We start from the raw sequence: 20,239 nt of genomic DNA on the forward strand, positions 1-20,239 counted from the left end.
AAACACACAAACAAACACACACATACACACAAACAAATACACACACATACACACAAACAAGCACACACTCATACACAAACAAACACACACATACACACAAACACATAAACAAACACATACACACAAACAAACAAATACACACATAAACACACACAAACAAAAATGCACTTGTAAAAATAAATAATAAATAAATAAATAAATGCATTATTAAATTTATATAAATATTTTTGTTACACACCTGATTCACTAGTTGCTGGGACATACACATAAACAAACACATACACACAAACAAACACACATACACACATACACAAAAACAAACACACACACACATACACAAAAACAAACACACACACACATACACACAAACAAGCACACACACACACAAACAAGCACCGACACATACACAAACAAATACAAACATACACAAAAACAAACACACTCATACACAAACAAGCACACACATACACACAAACAAACACAAACAAGCAAACAAATGCACACATAAACACACACAAACAAACAAATGCACTTGTAAAAATAAATAATAAATAAATGCATTATTAAATTTATAAAAATATTTTTGTTACACACCTGATTCACTAGTTGCTGGGACATACACATAAACCAACACATACACACAAACAAACACACACAAACAAGCACACACACATACACACAAATAAATACACACACACAAACAAACCACATACACAAAAACAAACACAAACACACATACACACAAACAAGCAAGTACACACACATACACAAACAAACACACACATACACACAAACAAGCACACATACACACAAACAAACAAATACACATAAACACACACAAACAAACAAATGCACTTGTAAAAAAAATAATAACAAATAAATAAATAAATGCATTATTAAATTTATATAAATAATTTTGTTACACACCTGATTCATTAGTTACTGGCCCACCCTGAATGATAAACTAGATATTCTACTTACCATAATATATACACATACCATGCATCACCCCCTCAGCATACCCACACACTTACTCACTTGAACACAAATATGTGTTTGGCTGTCACAGTATGAATACAATAAATATCAGTGTCATTGTCAACTATTCTTTGTGACATATTAGCACCATTTTGTATAATTTGTTAACTACAGTAATACATAAAACAGTGCAAATTTAACACCATTTTCTGTTTTTGTGAACCATATTAACATTAATAACATTTTGAAAGTGAAATGTTAAGATAACGGGAATGATATATTATAGTAGCACTGCATTATCTTTTACTATTAACATAAGATTAATCAGAGCTTTCAATGTCTGACTGTTGTTAATGTCCATTTATGAAGGTAACCATTACTAGAATACAAATAGTTTGAGGAGATGTGAATGTTCTTTTCACAGGGAAAAATAAAGAAATACATATATTTATAGTCTATTTTATTTTACAGCATTACTTTTAAAAAATAAAACTTTCTAAAATAAAGATTTGTTAGCATTTTTATTTTAACCTTATAAACAAAGTAACATGATCACTAATGATATAATTAGGTAACAAAAAAAACTGTGATTAATAATATTTTCAAAATACTGTGCACCTCACTGGGATAGTTATAGCCTTGATGGCATCCCACCAGCAGCAATATAGGTCTCTCCTGTTATGTACGATGCATCATTGCTACACAAGAAGGACACCACTCCAGCCATCTCATGGGGCTCAGCAATTCTGTGGTAAAAAGAATGGTTCCCTTTAACTATCACCTTTTACATTTTAATATAAGGTTATTACAATACTTAAAAGTAATATAAATCACAGAGGTGGGCCTTTTAAACTTCACTTGCAGTTAAATATCATACAAATATAGTTGAAGTAATATATTAAATTTGTTTAAATTATACTACTTTCAAGAGAGCTCAATATACTAAATGTATACATATTTTTCCCTGCCACATCCTCATGGCATTCAAGAAAAGGGATATTCTATAATGGATAAATTTACTCTAAAAATAAAATTGTCTCACCTTCCTAAGGGCACTTGTTCTGTTACTTTTTCAAGTACTGCAGGGTTGTCAACCAACTGTTCATAAATAAATATAAAGTAATTAAATATCAACAAGATGGGAAAAAACATTTTAACATATTCTAATATTAGAAATTTCAAAGTCAACATTTCAAAATAAAGCACACACACTTACTCATTCACTCATTCACTCACTCTCACACTCACACACACACACACACACACACACACACACACACACACACACACACACACACACACACACACACACACACACACACACACACACACACACACACACACACACACACACACACACACACACTTAATTCAAATCCTGGAAAAAAGTATAATGAATGAACCTGCTGGCATCAGGTTTATGTACTGTCCATTATTTACAAATAGATGGCTCTGTAAGTATTTACTCACAGAGGGACATATTAGCAGGCATAACTGCCCTCATCAGGGCATAACTGCCCTGATGAGGGCAGTTATGATATTAGAAATATAACATGATAGAATTATTTCCTAGGGTGAAAGAAAAGCATAAACAGGTGAAAACAGAAGAGCCTACTAAATGACTCTTTGGTGACTAAACATTTCTGGAACCAGCTATTTACAAACAACATTAACAAAATAAAATCAAAATGGACTGGGTATGCATGCATTAATGGGTTAAAACTGTTATATCCTGGAAATCTTTCTGAAGAATGGAGTAATGAATGCTGAGAAATAATGATTCACAGCATAGATACCTAACACACAAAATGAAAGGAAGGAAAGAAATAACACAAATACTTAAAGGAGAAAAAAGGATGACAAATATATACAAACACACGTTCAAGACATAATATTTCCCTCTGGTGTAATATAACACCAGACACTTAAAAAGAAAAAGAAAATGCTGGTAGAACAAATAACTAAATAAACAAATACTGTAAGAACATTAAAATCAAGGATGAAGTCTTACCGCTGATGAAAATTTAGTTTTGACAATTCCTGGCGCTACACAATTGACACGTATATTGTCCGATGCAACCTGCTGAGCAACAGCCTTTGTCAGTCCCAAAAGAGCAGTTTTGCTTACACTGTAAGCTCCAAGCAACTGAAAAGAGAGAAGTAAAATAAGACAAAAAAGGAGAAAAAGTTGTAAACAGAGCCATTCATACCATAACTACATCATGATTACTATTTTTTGTATTTAAGAAAAAATAATAAATAAAAAATTAATTGTCATGCACACTGCAAAGTCAAGCATTTCCTAATAAATGAAATTTAAGATATGGAAAATATACACAATGACTTGCACAATGACTATACACAGTGAATGCAATAAGATCTCGCAGAAGCTACTTACACCCATGGGATGGAAACCTGCAATGGACGACACATAAACAATAGCCCCTCCCTTCTGTTTTTGCATGTGAGGGACAACCAACTGTGACAACTGAAGAGCATTTTTGACATTCACTTCAAAGATTTTGTCCCATACTGGTTCTGGGCACTGTAATGGAATGAACATAAAAGCTATGTTATTTTGATAGTGAAGAGAGCAGTTATTATAGGAAATCATTATGATAACAGCTACATTTTGAACATGAGAATGAGTCCAAAATAAAACTGAATGAATAGATTTATTTGCATGAAAAAAACATTAATCTACATAAATTAAAAATGGGGATATAACTTACATCAAGGACTCCTCCAACGGTGGGATTTACGGCTGCATTTGAAACCAGAATATCAATACCACCAAACTTTTCAACTGTCTGTAGGAAATAATAATTTGGTTGTGTTTTCACTTATTGTCAAATAGTATATAATGCCAAATACATACCTGTTATGAGTTTATTAAAAATGATCTGTATCAATTAATCATCCAGCATTTGTATAGTAATTTTGTGTTAGACCTCTGTGGCAAAACAGAAGGCTAGTGTCTAGCATAACCAAGACCATAATCTTAGAGAAAGTAAGTCCCAAGTATTGTAGTGCACTTCATAAAAATTGAAAATAAAAGATATGTAGTAGTAGTTTCCAAACTCTTTACCACCAAGGATTTTCCTTATTTACAATAATTTTCCTAAGTTTATGAACTTAATTCCCATTCTCATATCAAACTGAAAGATGTGTGTAACTGTGTATGCAATTAAATAAATAGAAAAGAAAAAACAATAATGAAATTTTGAGAGCCTACTTTAACAGCCTTAATATAAACAACTGCTATTTTGAACTTGGCTCATGAACCACTACATGATAACTATGATAACAGGCTCCAGAGACCACAGATTGGGAACCAGGAAATGCATGTTTACTCTAATAAAACTATTATTAATTTGTGTATATACAATGTTTTTTTTCTCTTTCAAATGTTATCAAAGAGCTTATTTTGCTCTTTTAAACAGAAAAATCATCTAAGTGCATGAAGCTGAAACTGTTTCTGCTGTGTATTAGCTATAACTAGTTTCCAGAACAAAATATAAAAATGTGAAGTGACTTACTTCTCATCTAGTAAACACAAAGGAACTCAGTCCAGGTGTTAGCTATATTTTGTAATCAGAATTCCTTATCAGAATCTTCATTATATTTCCTAGGCATTATTAATCATATGTCAAATTGATGTAGGTCATATATTTATCACGTAAGCATGAAAATACCATTTTAATAGTTATATGAGACTATCTATGCAGTAACCCACAAAAGTATTAATCCAATGCTGCCAGGGATAGCATGTATGTACATGACGTGCTTGCAGTGTGTTTAGTGTATAAATTTATATATAGCTCAGCAAGTACTTAGTCACCACAGAGCCAAATACCAGTCTTGCCTCTTAACCCTTTTCCTTGATTTTGGAAATATTTTTATTTTATATTGCTACTAGCATGTTAATACCATTATAATAACCATGATGACAAAAATAATAACAGCATGGGTATTAATGGCATCAGAAAAAGAAAAAAAATAAAAAACACTCAAGGAAAGGCAAAATTAGGTGAGGTCATAGAAGTCTGCTACCTGATTCCTTAGTAGCTGAGCACTTGTGGAGTCATCTAAGTAGAAACACATTTCACAACACAAAACTACAGTGGACACTGCATGTTCCTGGTGGCACTGAGCTAAAAGTAAATACTTTATCAATAACTCTAAAACAAATACAGTACAGTGAAGACATCAATACATCTTAGAACTCTATTAACATCTTCAAAGATTTGAACTATAATATGTTAAAATGCTTTCAATTGTAATCTAAAGTTTGTTATTCAAAATGGAACTATAAGTCTGGAAATTTATTTTAAAATCTGAGGCTCAATGAACTTCCAATTACCTAGTTACTGCATGGATGATCATACTTTATAAATTAAATTATTGCTAATGATAAATAGAAATAGAAATGGGATAAGTCTCCTGCATCTGTTCACAAAGTTAGAGAAAGAGATCAGCATGTGAAAATGATACTAGGGGTAATCAGTATCAATAAAGCTGAACAGCATATCATCAATAAATGCTGGTTTAAAAATGATACAGAGAATCTACTTGAAACTCTTTGATCAAATATTTGAAGACAAGTTAAGCATCCTAAACTTACCTTAGCTACGAGTCTCTCTCTATCATCCACTTTTGCAACATGGCATGGTATACCAGCCACAGAGCACCCTAGTCCTTCTAGCTCAGCAACAGCTTTATCTACATTTGCCTGCTTCCTGCTGCTAACCACCACATGGGCTCCGTCCTCTCCAAGACGACGAGCTATTGCAAGGCCAATTCTGCAAAAGAAATAATTTTCAAGGAATAGTATTTGGGAGGAAGTATTCAGTTTCTATTACTTAGTTTTCAAAATTCATTCAACATACAATTACTGTATTATGTTGATAGTTTAAGAGATCCTTTACTAAGTTTAAATTAGATGCTTTGAAGAACAGTTTCTTTATTAATTTCAAGTAAATTGCCTAAAGACATTTTTGTATCCACAGCTGGAGTGTAGAAGCTATGCTTTGTTGGATATTAGATTGTTTCCCAATATAGCTAAAATAATTACAAAAAATATACCCATTTTGAAAGCAACTGTGGGTGTCTTGTAAACATTTACAAATCTGAATAAGATACACAAGGGCATCAGTCCTTTTGCCTCATTGTTTTTTCATCAATTCTGAGGATGTGATTTAAGGCCATACTACTTGGAAAGCAAACCAAATGTAAGTGGGAAATAAACTTGGCTTGTGAATTATTATTATTTTGTCAGTTTTATAATAATACCAGTTAATAAAAAGAAAAACTTCATATATAAGCCTACTTTGCCCCTAGGCAAATACACAAGGTAACATCCTTTTTTCTCCTCTGGTTCATGGATCAATAGCATAATCATGATATATATTTCATTACATATAGTGGCATCTGGTTTTGGCTTAAAAAGGCAGCCCATGAACAAGTAAAACACACTCACACATGAAAGTGATACAATTTTTAATACAATTTTTGTGGGGGATGACAACTGCCAGAGAATGTAACATAATTATTGACAGCACAAATGAATCAAGAATGCACTGGTTTTTGCTCACTAGCTAAGGCCAACAAATCACCAAAACACATATTCTGGCAAGACAGACTGTATGGGTACTTTATTTGAAGGATATCACCAGGAAGACCTACTAGTCCCAAAATATGCAAGCTAGTTGACAATTGCTGGAGAGTGAAGAGGGTGGCTGCTGAACTTCTTGATGTTTAGTCTTGCTGATTTTGACTCTTTGTTGTAGGGTTACACAAATTATTCTTTACATCTGATAATGTTAATTCTACAAATCATGTTTACATTACAATTATATTCCTCTATCTCAGAGTAGTCCTTATGTAACTATAAATATTTTCCAGATACCCAGTTATCTGTGACTGGCTCTGTAGTGATCCTTGAGGCCTCTACACCACATTACTCCCTAGTGATTCATCACACAGGGCAGGGGTTCTCAAACATTTTTGGCTGCAACCCCTACAAACTACTTTGATAGATTTGTGACCCATTACCCCAGGAACAAAGTAGAACTATTATCAATATTACAAGAGCATTAGTGTGGAGTACATTATAAAGTAAAGAAAGCATGAACAGAACATGGCCTTATGATGCATTATCAAGCATTGGGCAGGCTGACCACCGCTGAGGCCGACCTCCACTTACAAGTACTAAGATAGGTAGAGGAGGAGGAGCACAAGGGGTTACAGGATCTCACAATCCCTCAAAATTATTTTTTTACCCTTCTGGGGATCAGGACCCCTACTTTGAGAACCTCTGATATAGGGAACTAGTCCAAGCTTTATCATGCCAGGATATATCTTGAGGAGATTTATGGATCATAGCCAGAATGTACGTTTGGAGGCTATGGCAATTACTTGGCAGTGTGCAAATGTCACGGAATTCAGTTAATATCCCATCCAACCACAGATCACGGCAAGTTTCATTAGGGTTTAGATAAAACACAGCCAATAATATATTTACTAGAAAAAAGTTTTGGTTTGAAAGTCACTGCAGAAGTCTTCACTTATTCTATTATAATAACTGATTCTATGGCATGTAACAATTATAAAAAAAAAAAAAAAATCTGATAGTGAGGAGCTGGAAAGAGCTTTTCACAGAGAATAAAAAGGAACACACACACAAAAAAAAAACACTTTTGGCAAACAACACAAAACATAGAAGATCCCAGCGTATTCCTCATGATTTACCCATCAGTGGAGGCCGTGACAATCGCTACCTTGCCAGCCAGGGACCGCTGACTGGCACAGGCCGAGGTGGTGATCATCCTGAGCCTCTGGTGCGACGGCCGCAGCACACTCCGGAAGGCGCTTAGAACTCCTCCAGCAACCATTATCACCTCAGAGGCAGGCTGCTCCCTTTGCTTATATGTTCACCCGGTGACACACCCGTTATCGCTCGTCCTTGGCCTCTGGAAGGACCTTGGATGGTGACTTGTGCTTAGTCGCGGTGGGGGCGGAGGGATGGAGGGGAGGGATGGGGTTCGGGCGGAGGGGAGGTGAGGAGGGGAGGGGAGAGGGAGGAGGAGGCCCTAGGGGAAGGGGACGACGGGGAGGAGGAGGGCTCTTGGGGATGGGCAGGGGGCGGGCAGGGGTGGGGGATGTGTGGGAGGGGGTTCAGGGGGATTGGACTGTGGGGAAGGGGGGGTCTTGTTGTAAACACTGGCTCATTCAGAATTCAACTATTTTTCCATGAAAGTTTCGAAATAACATTTTGGATAAATCGTGTTGCAATTTTACAATAAAAATGGTGTCAAATCTTCGAAGGACCAACACTAGCAAATACAAACAGTATAACATCCAAGACTTTTAAGTGACATTTTCGCATTATAATGGTAAATAAATTTTCTTTAAAGCGTCTATTTATCATTATCACTTTTTTATTTTACTTTTCTCATTAAAAGGCATAAAAATGCTCGAACGCACAAACCTCCGACAAGGATACGACACTGCATGATACATCTAATAACTAAAAATAAATTCAACCAGTAATTTTGCCTAATCTCGGTAATGGATTCTACTCTTTCAAAACAAAGACATTTAAAAGCCGAATATCAAACATCTTGGAAATAAAAGACAAATGTCGAAAGAGTAGCGTGACGACCGTAGCAGCAGTGTCGTCACCCTGGCCATACAACGCTGGGTATGGCCTGAGAAACACGTGCGGGACCTGTCACTCCGGACCAATACCCACTCGCCACGGGGTAGTGCTGGCAAATTATATGAAACGTAGGTCTACGTCGTAAGTGCAGGGTTCAGTTGTGATATTCATAACATTACTGATTCAGAAATTACCTTTCTCACACTGAGTAGTGGTGTCTGATGGTGTGTCACATTTCAGGCTTTAGTGGAAAAGCCCTTATATTATTCTACTAGTTCAGGTTAGTACTATCAGAAAAAGAGAGTTTTTATTGTTCCTGGAAAATAAGATCCTACATAAGTTATTTTGCTGTAGGTGGTGATGCCATTCCATTTTCACGGCCTCCTTGCTGAGCGCCGGGCCCGCCGTGGAAAGCGACGTGCAGGCCCTTCCCTTACTGCCCGTTGTTCCACTCTTGTTCCACGTATTAGGAAAAGTAGGGAGATATCAAATCATGTTGAAGGAGTATAATAGAAATAAAGGAATACATTAAATACACGAATTAGGAAAAACAGGTGTTGATAATTACAAAATCGTTTTCTCAAGTCTCGATCTCAATCATAAGAAAAGAAGAAAAGAAGAAATAAGAAAATGCGCAGGGCTCTGGTAAGCACATAACACGCATGTGTCCAGTGGCTTTGTTAGTGTCTAGTGTTGTCAGTAGTTTTTGGATGCCATTGGTCAAAATGTCAAGCAGCGGGATTGGAGAGTAAGGCCTATCAGGTATGTTGGGTGTATTGGCGTCTTTGTGTGTGAAAATGGATTGAAAGTGTTGAGTAAGCATGTTTTGTGTTCTGGGTCAGTCACAAAAGTGTTGCTGGAGTCTCTCAAGGCTGTGATTGCAGTGGTGTCTTGTCTGCATGTCTTGAAGAACTTGAAGAAGTGTTTTGGGTTGTTTCTGTTAGCAGGGTAGGTGGAAGTTAGTTTTATGTTTTCTTTTCTTTGTTTTTGGAAAATTATTTGAAATCAATTTTCTGGGGTGCTGTATTTTTGCGTCCATCTGTAGAGTCATTGTTTTTTAAGGTGTTGTCTATAGGTCCCTGAAGAACCAGGGAAGTGTAAGTCTGCTTGAAGATGTTTTCTGTGGTATGTGCTTTTCCATGGATGTGGGGATGGTATGTTTAAGGCTGTCCCAATTTGAAGTGAAGGGTCTTGTGTGTAGATGTGGTGAAATAATCCTTGCTGTAGTTAATGATGTCCTGTGTGATTGTGTATGTGTCAGCCCTGGAAAAGAGGAAAATATATCTGTGTCTCTGTCTTTGTATTGTTGGTCTGAGGTCTGCATGTATGAGAATAATGATATGGTCACTAAGTCCTGGGATAATGATGGAGCCCGTTACATTGCACCGAGGATGAAATTCTGCAACATCAGCCCTGTCCTGGGCTCATCAAAGCCATTGTTGGCTCAAACCAGTGTCTGGAAAATGGCATGCTCCTTAACCAGTGGCATAGGCTGAGAACAATTGAACAAAGGTTAATTAGTGTTTAAGCTACAGTATATTACCAGGAAGTCCCAGTGTAGGGCATAATTCATAGTAAATATACCCAAAAACGTAAACTTTATGAATCAGTGTGAACCATTCCAATTTAGTCATGTATAGTATTTAAACATTTGTTAGACATTCATGAACTAATAAGTCATATGTAATGTTTTTGAATATTGTATATAAGTTTGGAACAAACAAGGTACATTTAGGTGTATGCAGCAAAATTGACTGAAAATCGCATTTTACCCCCAATTTTTGGAAGATCATTCTCTCTCTCTCTCTCTCTCTCTCTCTCTCTCTCTCTCTCTTCTCTTCTCTCTCCCTCTCTCTTCTCTCTTCTCTCTCCTCTCTCTCTCTTCTCTCTCTTCCTCTCTCTCTCTCTTTCTTCTCTCTCTCTCCTCTCTCTTCTCTATCTCTCTCTTTTCTCTCCTCTCCTCTCCTTTCCTCTCTCTCTCTCTCTCTCTTTTTCTCTCCCCTTCTCTCTCTCTCTCCTCTCTTCTCCCTTTCTCTCTCTCTCTTCTCTTTCTCTCTCTCTCTCTCTCTCTCTCTGTCTCTTCTCTCTCTCCTCCTTCTCCAATTCTTCTTTCTCTCCTCCTCTTCTCTTCCCTCTCTCTCTCTCCCTCTCTCTTTCCCTCTCTTCTCTCTCTCTCTCTCTCTCTCTCTCCTCTCCTCCTCTCTCTCTTCTCTCTCTCCCCCTCTCTCTCTCTCTCTCTTTTTCTCTCTCTCTCTCTCTTCTCTCTCTCTCCTCTCTCTCTCCTCTCTCTCTCTCTCTTCTCTCTCTCTCTCTCTCTCTCTTCTCTCTCTCTTCTCTCTCTCTCTCTCTCTCTCTCTCTCTCTCTCTCTCTCTCTCCTCTCTCTCTCTCTCTCTCTTTTTCCTGAAAAAATATTCCAAATTTAATGCTTTAGGAATTCCAGCATCATTTCCGATACTTTATCTTAAATTCCTGAGATTTACATTGGCGGTTTCTTAAGATATATTTCATCCCCAGAATGGTCATTATATTATATCTTGGTTGTACTCAAATAAGTGTAATAATATTTCTGAATAACTGAATTTCTGAATTTTTTTCTATACTTATCACACAAGGTTTAGTCACAAGTTTTAATTAGATGAATTGAAAATTGTATTATTTTCTCCACAGGTTGACATTATCAGGAAGCCAAGATGCCTTTTTGTCAGGCAAATAACAACAAGCTACCATCTAACTTACCACAACTACAGAACCTGATCAAGCGTGATGCAGCCTCATACACAGAGGAGTTTGAAAGGCAGCATGCAGTCTACAAAGCTACATGTGCCATATTTGAGCAGAATCCTACAGTGTACAATAACCAGCTTCATGAAATTATTATGTTTTTAGCACAGGTTTGAAACCTATTTCTTTGTGTTATCTCTTTTAATTTCTATGGAAGTTGCTGTACATTTTTTAAAATAATAATATTTTCCCTTAAGTGAAAGTATGGTAATAGATAAATGTCCTTAGAGAAGATTTCTCTGTAGATAAACCATAAGACAGCTAAAAGAATTCACTAAGATTATTTAAGATTATAAACAATGACCATACATATAAATGTGTTTGTGTTTATTTATGTACCTCTATGTGAATATATATTTTATGTGGCTCTGACTTTGTGCAGTTAATATGATGATATTTTAGTAGAAAATCCAAATTAGGTTTAATATTTAATGTAGATTGGCATTATTAGACACTATTTTTCCTTTTTCCATTGATAGGTGGCCCAGTTTTATCCTGAGCAGCTGAATGAGTTCCCTCAAGAGTTAGTGGCCATCCTAAAGCGTCATGCATCTGTCCTGCACCCGCACATGAGAATGTCTCTAGTGAAGGCCTTGATGTTCCTGAGAAACAAGAACCTCATTTCGCCTTTAGAACTCCATATGCTCTTTTTCCAGTTGTTGCGTTGCCAGGTATGTTATATCCTTTATACTGGTAGTGAGTCTGTTTTAAATCATTGGTTCTTTACCTTTCTACTACCACTTCCTTATAGGAATTGGTTCTCCCTTCCCACCCCCCTCCCACTTGTGTCTATGAATTAAATCCCCCCCCCCCATTATGTTCTTAGTCTTTTTATTGAGTGAGAATTTATCACATTATTATTAAAGTAGAAGTATTTGTTCTTATTCAGCAGTTTAAGGGCCCTTCTTTTGGTCTTTTCATAAAGGTTTCTGCCTTTCTTCAATGGGAGAAGTGAAAAGATTCTTTCCTATTGTAAAGGATTTTTTACACTGAACCTCTTGTCTATATTTTTTGATAAATTTAATTGAAACTGTTTCTGTGATCTCTGCACTTTTATCCCAATTTTTTTCTGTAGACTCTGACTGGTAGTTAAGTATGGGAAAATATGAAAATGCTGCAATGTTTTAACCCAATGTTTTAACCCAGTAATAGTATTTCTAATATTACAATATTTAAAAAAACATAGAATATGTCAGTATGTGGTGCCTTGAGATCATATCATCTGTATTTTATTTTATTTATTTATTATAATTTTTTTTTGTGAGCATTATAGACATAATGTTAAAATGTTCCAAAGACACCCCCTGGAGGCTTGTATTTTGAACATTCTGAGATCAGAATCATCAGTTTGGGTGGGAAATTGTGGCCTGAGCTTCTGTTACTATAAAATTTACAGATACTGCAAAGGCATATACGATACACAAGCTTTTATCAAGATATTGTGGTGCAGCTGGTCTGTTGTGTGAAGTGCAAAAAAGTAGATATTGGCACAGATGTTAAGAATACCTGGTGAAAGAGGTGAAGGTAGAGGATAACTGTAAACAAACACACTCTGATTGCAGCTAAAAGTTGGGTGACGTATGCATTATTCATATATATACACACTGCTTATGAGTCAGTGTATCAGTGCTTTTGTTAACCCATTGGTGCCGGATGGAATGGCATGACATACATGATATATCCACATAGATGGCTCTATAAATACTTAGTCACTAAGGAGTCAGTTACCTATCTCATCACCTCATTACTCTTTTTCATATTTTATATATATATATATTTATTTATTTATTTATTTATTTATTTATTTATTTATATAATTTTTGTATCATTGGTAGCTGAGTACTTGGGTAGCTGTCTGTGTACAAAAAAACAGTAATGGACTGTGCCTTGAGTGTTCCTGTGTATAAAGCATTAAGAAGTGATAGCATTATCATGGATTTCTGTATGATGGATAACCTAGATTTAAGGCCAAATTTGAAAAAAAGAAAAAGAAAAGAAAAAAAAAAAACATTTGCAATTTAGATAAACTAGTGTTTATCTAAAATGTAGAAAATTTTTCCAGTTTCTCCCATACAGAGTATGATTCACATATATGTAAATTCCATCTCAGCTGAAGCATACATTTGTGCTTTGTGAAACCTGACTGTGACACCTCCTTTGTAGTTTAGAACAGAGTAAGAGAGAAAAGGGAAAAAACAAGCAAGCAAAAATTCCACTGAGACCATATATTATTATTTTCTACAGGCAGATGGTTCCCCTAACATAGGATTTATTATTTCTAAAGCATTTACTGAGTTAGCAATAATTATTTTTTCTTTCATTTCAGGACAAAGCCCTCCGCAAGTTCCTTCAGCAGCACATAATAACAGACATAAAGAACATCAATGCAAAGGGAAAGAATATGAAATTGAATAAGGAACTGCAAAATTTTATGTATGAGATGTTAACAGCAAAACATGCTGTTGCATCCAAAACAGCATTAGACATTATGATTGAATTGTATAACAAAAGGATTTGGAATGATGCCAAGACTGTCAACATTATAACTGTAGGATGTTTCTCTAAAGTAACCAAGATAATGGTTGCAGCCATCAAGTTCTTTATTGGGAAGGATGAGGAAGAAAAAGATAATGACGGCAGTGATTCTGAAAGTGATGAGGAGGATTGCAACAAGACCCTCAAGACAACGATGATGGCTGTAAGAGTGAATAAGAAAAGTAAGAAGAATGCTAACAAATTAGCAAAAGTTAAGAGTGTCGTAAAGAAAAATATGGGCAAAAAGAAAAAGAAAGATGTATTTGACTTTTCTGCTCTGCATCTGATTCATGATCCACAGGATTTAGCTGACAAACTTTATAAGCGTCTAGAAAAAATGAATGAAAGGTTTGAGGTAAAGTTGTTGGTTATGAACTTTATTTCTCGCCTCATTGGTATTCATCAGCTTTACCTTCCAAACTTTTATCCACTTCTTCAGCGGTTCTTATTCCCACATCAGCAGGAGGTCACCAAAGTCATGGTGTTTGCTGCTCAAGCCGCCCACCCACTTGCATCACCCGATGATTTGGAACCACTTGTCCGAACACTTGCAAACAATTTTGTAACTGAAAGATATTCAAATGAAGTTATGGCAATGGGTCTGAATGCAATTAGGGAATTGTGTGCCAGGAATCCACATGGTATGACAGAAGACTTATTACAAGACTTGGCTCAATACAAATCTAGCAAAGATAAAGGAGTTTCAACAGCAGCAAAATCTCTTATAGTTCTTTACAGGGAGGTAAAGCCTGAACTTTTGGCGAAGAAAGATCGTGGTGCTCCAACAGAATTAAGAACTGAAGAAGGGCAGCAGGAATTTGGAGGGAACATTGCAAAAGGTTATATACCAGGAGCAGAAGTTCTAACTTTCAAGACTCGCAATGATGATATGGAATGTGATGAAAGTGACGATGAAGAGGAAGAGAAAGAGGAGGATGAGGGTGAAGAGGAGGATGATGATGAATGGGTTGATATGGATGACTCCAAAGATGGGTCCATTTTGTCTGAAGGCGACGAAAAGATATTTTCTAACAAGGAAGCAATAAACCAGGTAATGAAATTAACAGCAAAGGAACGTGCAGAGAAAGCCGCAGATATTGCAAGCTCTAGATTTCTCACAGATGAAGATTTTCAACGAATTGCAGCAGTACAAGCAGCCAAACAAGTTGAATTATATAGTGGAAGTAAAAAGATAAAGAATGCAAAAAGAAAGCTTGAAAATATTGATAAGCCAAGCGAAGGAGAGATTGTTCCCTTAAAAAGTATTGAAATGATCTATAAGAAGAGAAAACATGACAAGGCTGCCAGAATGGAGACTGTATTGGCAGGCAGAGAAGGCAGAGAAAAGTTTGGCTCTCGAAAAGGTCAGCGGATGAATCCAGATGCTTCAAAAACAAATAAGATGAAAGCCAAAACTAAGAATTACATGATGGTTAAACACAAGGTAGCACACAAGCAAAAGGTGTCTTTCAGAGACAAACAAATGAAACTTCGTAATTCTTTGCTGAAGCAGAGGAAAAATTACTAAGTAAATTAATGTTTCTTTGTACAAGTTCTTGTACAATATATTTTTTGGACTTATTTTCCAGCTATTAGAAAATCAGTATTTATTCATCTTTGTTATGATATTGCTCATTCTATAAAAGCATTGTATAGATATATTCGTAATTGTTAATTTCTTGCTATTAGAATTCTAATATTAACTCATCATTCTTTTGATATCACTGGTTGAAAAGGATACAAATATATTTCTGTATGTGAATGACATTTATTTTTATTGTCCTTATAATTATATATGTGTATATATAAAACAAAGAATAATATCCATTAATAGCCATTAAGTCTCCCTTCATCAAGCACTGTGCAAACTGCTTATACTACATAGGAAGTATAAAAATCAGTTGATCTGTTTGACCACAAGCTTATATAAAAAAAAAATGGTAGTTTATTTTCCTGCTTGCTTGCTTGCTTTTCTTTTGCTGGAAGATAGAGAGTATGAGGAAGCAATTATGGTACTGTTTAGCAAGTTTCTCCCAGCTACATCCCCCCCCCCCCCAACCCACTCCATTTCCTTAGGCTCTTGTGCCTCTTCATCTCCCTAAGTCAGTCATTTAAGTGTTTTCTGGTTTTGTTCTCACCTGATTTTCTCATGTGGACGAATATAGTATAAAACCAGAATTCTCATAATATGTGGCATATGCAAACTCTGGTAAACATCCCCATAACCCCAATTCTCTTGTAACCCCCTTGTTTTCCTGAACCAAAGGCACACGTGCCACTATTATCATGAACAAATTGGGTATATAATTAGAGATACCCAAATATTTGGTATATACAAAACAAAAAATAAAATCCATTGCTTCATTTCCTTGGTACCTCTTAGTCTCATTGAACGTTGGTCATGTGTTGTGAATGAATGTAGTAGGTATGAAATAAGAATTCTCATGATTTATGGCATCCACAAGATAAGGATAAATAACACCATACACCATGTAACCGTCCAATACTATTTTGCTAAATACTTTCCAGTCTACTTTCTCATAAATAGATAGATAAGTGTATTAGCGGGCCCTCTTTTATTTCTTATTGGCAATTCTGATATCTTTCGTTCTTTATCACAATCTCTTTCCCTATCTCTTTCTCCTCTCTCTCTCTCTCTGCATATTCTCTCTCTCTCTCTCTCTCTCTCTCTCTCTCTCTCTCTTCTCTCTCTCTCTCTCTCTCTCTCTTCTCTCTCTCTTCTCTCTCTCTCTCTCTCTCTCTCTCTTCTCTCCCTCTCTCCTCTCTCTCTCCTCTTCTTCTCTCTCTCTTCTTCTTCTCTCTCTCTCTCCTCTCTCTCTCTCTCTCTGCTCTCTTCTCTCTCTCTCTCTCCTCTCTCTCTCTCTCTCTCTCTCTCTCTCTCTCTCTCTCTCTCTCTCTCTCTCTCTCTCTCTCTCTCTCCCTCTCTCTCTCTCTATCTATCTATCTATATATCTATCTATCTATCTACCTATCTACAAACACATGGAAACATACATACACACACACACACACACACACACACACACACACACACACACACACACACACATACATACAGAGAGAGAGAGAGAGAGAGAGAGAGAGAGAGAGAGAGAGAGAGAGAGAGAGAGAGAGAGAGAGAGAGAGAGAGAGAGAGACTGGCGGCCGCCAGTGTAATAATTGGGGAGGACGCGTCCCCACAGTGATGGTACTGCTATTTGCGCTTGAGATGTAGAGGTAAAGTTGTCACTGATTCTAAGGTATATTTTTGTGGGAGTAGGTAGCTGGAGTAAAGTGGACAGGCGTGGCAGAGACGGCGAGGGAGGAGCGAGGAGACCCTGCCAGAGGCCCGCTCCGGCGAGCGCTCTGTTTCGACTGCTGAGAAATTACTATGAACAACTTCGTTTTTAAACATTTCATAATGGAAAACATGAAAGAATTTGAATTAACACAAATTCCGATACATATGGCCACAGGGTAGTTTCGAGGTGAAGGAACAAAGTTATGGTGTTTACAAGACTATAAAAAGCTTCAGAAAAAGCATTTTCCAACGAACATTTTGAGTATAAACAAGACATAATTATACACAAAGACATCATAATGACATCATGGGAATTGCTTATAAGCAATAAGGGTGGAATTAGCGTGTTCTAAGGTCACTTCGTCATTGTCACCGCTGTAGACCTGTTGGAGTCGGCTAAGGACAGTAGAGTTACTGTAAGATAAGACACATGGCTTTTCTGGTATGTGATACGTAGAGAGATCACGAGAACGGTCACTATACTCTCTCTCTCTCTCTCTCTCTCTCTCTCCATCTATCTTGAAATCTTTTAAACCGTCCTAAGATAGGATTCTCTTTACAAAATATTTAGAAGTCTGAATGGGTGATATCCATTAATTGGTGGAAACCGCCTGGGACATGACCTAGCATGACCCAGTCTTCGTATTTTGTGCCCAGCGGTCACCGTGTGCAGGTCACCACCACACCACCAGCCCCTGGGCTGGCTGGCCGGACACGCGATCCGCGCTCAGCGCTTACCCAAGACATCTTCGTGTGACCCTTTCACTATGTAGTGCTCTTCATTAATAAAGTGTCAAGTGTTTATAACCACTATCACTGCCCAACCAGTCACAACTATTGTTTAGAGGCATCTATAGTCTCTTACATGAGGGTCTTAGGAGACAGAGACTGAGGCTCAATGTTGGGGTTCACTCCAGTCTTGGATCTCGGCCCCTCGCCGCAACTAATTGTGCATGGTCTTTTCTTCTCCCTCAGTCCTTTTCCTTCTTCTGTCCACTTATTTTAATCGTTAACTTATTTTAACTTTTTTCGACACAATAATTTACCTAGTGCTATATGGCCTTTGATGTCTAGCACATGTATTTGTTTTAGCCATTAACTATTATTTCACAAGCCCACATACCCACAAATAAAATGTCTGGAAATGTGATGTGGTCCCCGCGGGAGGGCTTAGGGCAGCTAAGTTCTGATGCGTTGCTCTTGCCAGACGTCCACTCCGCCGCGGCTGCTGTTTGAGTGGCGCCAGGTGAGGGGATGTTTAAGTGCCGAGCCTTGCATAGGACCGTAAGTTGTGCTACATCTCTCCGACGTTGAGATCATCAATATGTATAACAGCCCGCCCAACCCCTACCCGTTGTTGTCGTGGGGGAGGAAACTAGAGTCTAATGCCTCGGCCTTTTACATGGTCTTTTCTTCTTCCCTTTATCTTCTCTTCTCCAACTACTACTATCAACTTCCTAATGTGTTAGAGCCGTGTTGAAAGGATGAAAGGCAGACTTTATGGCAGTCATGAACAGCCTGGGGGAGCCTTGGCCATGGTATTCCCGTTTAATTGTCTAGCCCTTACCCATCAAGGGTAAGGGCTAGGTAACTAGACAACTAGTCCTGCTACATTCCTCAGACGCTGAAGGCCTTCAATATGTATATCAGCTTCACTGGATATTCTAGAGATGAGTGTCACTGCCCTGTACTGAATTTTGCCCAACAGACATATTCGTTCCACGCAGTAAGGGTTGGAACATTCCAGCACTGAATGTACCTGTGACTTATAAAGCACCATCTGGCGAAAGAAGATGGAGACTCCTTAGTGTTTTTAGTTAGAGAGAGAGAGAGAGACAGACAGACAGAGAGAGAGAGGGGGGGGGGGAGGGAGGAGAGAGAGAGAGAGAGAGAGAGAGAGAGAGAGAGAGAGAGAGAGAGAGAGAGAGAGAGAGAGAGAGAGAGAGAGAGAGAGAGAGAGAGAGAGAGAGAGAAAGCTATCTTTCAAAATCTTATATTTCTTTGCTTACTTTCGTTAGCTGCAAGGACGAGGGAACTGATTGTTTATTGCATAATAAGGCAACATTGTTGCCTTATGTGTTGTTGCGTATATGATTGTGAATAAATTCCCCTTTCGTGCTGCTAGATCGGGACCTCGGAACTTTGAGCGCTCCGCTTTCCAAACTCTCTCTCGGCCGTGCTGTTAAAGACGGAGGCTGAGTGGGAGAGGCACCCGCTGCCCCTGAGCCTTGTGATTCAGATGTGATGTGTCAAAGAACTGTTTTGCTGATCCTACTGACGTGCCTGTTCAATCTTAAACCATTGTCTATGTCCACACCGAGGAGTGATATAAAGTCATCGAGTGGCAGGGCAATATTTTTCCTTTATATCTTGTCCTTCATGATGTCGGATGCAACTGGAGAGCGGGATATAACCACTGCCTGGGTCTTGGCGGCTAAACGTACTATCTATCATGATCCTCAGCATACACTGAGATTTCAGGTGTTCCTTTATTATATCATCACTGATGCCTCTCCTGGGATGACTATTTGCAATGTTCTTACAATGAGGTAATCATCAAATAGCTGCAAAAAAAAAAAAAAAAACTAATTTAGCGAGGAACTCTCTGTGACACACTCGGTGGAAGGCGCAGGATCTCTGTTCTAGTGTGGCAGATTTGAAGACGAGACTTGTCCATGTCGTATTAAGGGTATCTCTGGAAGTATACCATTAACTGGCAGTTATTTTATGACTGAATAAGCTTCCCAGGCCAGCTTTCTTCCGATTACTTGAATCAATTGTTCTATCTGGCTTGTTGAGTGGAGGTGAATTCCTGATTTTCCCTTTGGTGCTCTCAGACAAGCGATCACCAATCCTTGCTGCCTGCCTCGGAAGTTGACGCCTTCCTATTTGTTTCCTTTTTGCCATCTGTTGCAGGCCAATTCGAATGTGACCGTCACTACTTTGTAGACATTTTTGTATCGAGTTTTAATGTCTTGTGGGG

At 37.5% G+C, this 20,239-nt stretch overlaps 2 protein-coding genes across 3 annotated transcripts; one reads left to right on the forward strand and one right to left on the reverse strand.

Annotated features, from left to right (window-relative positions):
* Positions 1-1,421: 1,421 nt before the first annotated feature.
* LOC119580904 (dehydrogenase/reductase SDR family member 4-like) lies at positions 1,422-8,009 on the reverse strand. Its single transcript, XM_037929138.1, has 7 exons — positions 7,729-8,009; positions 5,603-5,780; positions 3,711-3,788; positions 3,377-3,523; positions 2,990-3,124; positions 2,021-2,076; positions 1,422-1,724 (listed from the first exon to the last, which is right to left on the reverse strand). The coding sequence occupies exons 1-7, from the start codon at positions 7,869-7,871 to the stop codon at positions 1,610-1,612; spliced, it is 852 nt and encodes a 283-aa protein (XP_037785066.1). The 5' UTR covers positions 7,872-8,009; the 3' UTR covers positions 1,422-1,609.
* A 628-nt stretch (positions 8,010-8,637) lies between these two features.
* LOC119580905 (protein SDA1 homolog) lies at positions 8,638-15,720 on the forward strand. Of its 2 annotated transcripts, none has more exons than XM_037929139.1 (4): positions 8,638-8,766; positions 11,307-11,530; positions 11,900-12,091; positions 13,747-15,720. In XM_037929139.1, exons 2-4 carry the CDS (start codon positions 11,330-11,332, stop codon positions 15,481-15,483), a joined length of 2,130 nt encoding a protein of 709 aa, XP_037785067.1. In that variant the 5' UTR covers positions 8,638-8,766; positions 11,307-11,329; the 3' UTR covers positions 15,484-15,720. The 2 variants fall into 2 exon arrangements, with proteins under 2 accessions (XP_037785067.1, XP_037785068.1); XM_037929140.1 differs by having other exon boundaries at positions 8,663-8,779.
* Positions 15,721-20,239: the final 4,519 nt, after the last annotated feature.

The sequence above is a fragment of the Penaeus monodon genome, chromosome 14 (genome assembly GCF_015228065.2).
Source record: "Penaeus monodon isolate SGIC_2016 chromosome 14, NSTDA_Pmon_1, whole genome shotgun sequence".
Classification (NCBI taxonomy): domain Eukaryota; kingdom Metazoa; phylum Arthropoda; class Malacostraca; order Decapoda; family Penaeidae; genus Penaeus; species Penaeus monodon.

Excerpts from the sequence above, each read along its gene's own strand:
- LOC119580904 (XM_037929138.1), bottom strand. The coding sequence starts at position 7,871 with ATGGTTGCTGGAGGAGTTCTAAGCGCCTTCCGGAGTGTGCTGCGGCCG. Across the intron at positions 5,781-7,728 it reads GTCACGGCCTCCACTGATGG|AATTGGCCTTGCAATAGCTC; the intron begins GTAAATCATGAG and ends TTTCTTTTGCAG. Across the intron at positions 2,077-2,989 it reads AAACTAAATTTTCATCAGCG|TTGGTTGACAACCCTGCAGT; the intron begins GTAAGACTTCAT and ends ATTTATGAACAG.
- LOC119580905 (XM_037929139.1), top strand. The coding sequence starts at position 11,330 with ATGCCTTTTTGTCAGGCAAATAACAACAAGCTACCATCTAACTTACCA. Across the intron at positions 11,531-11,899 it reads TTATTATGTTTTTAGCACAG|GTGGCCCAGTTTTATCCTGA; the intron begins GTTTGAAACCTA and ends TTCCATTGATAG. Across the intron at positions 12,092-13,746 it reads TCCAGTTGTTGCGTTGCCAG|GACAAAGCCCTCCGCAAGTT; the intron begins GTATGTTATATC and ends CTTTCATTTCAG.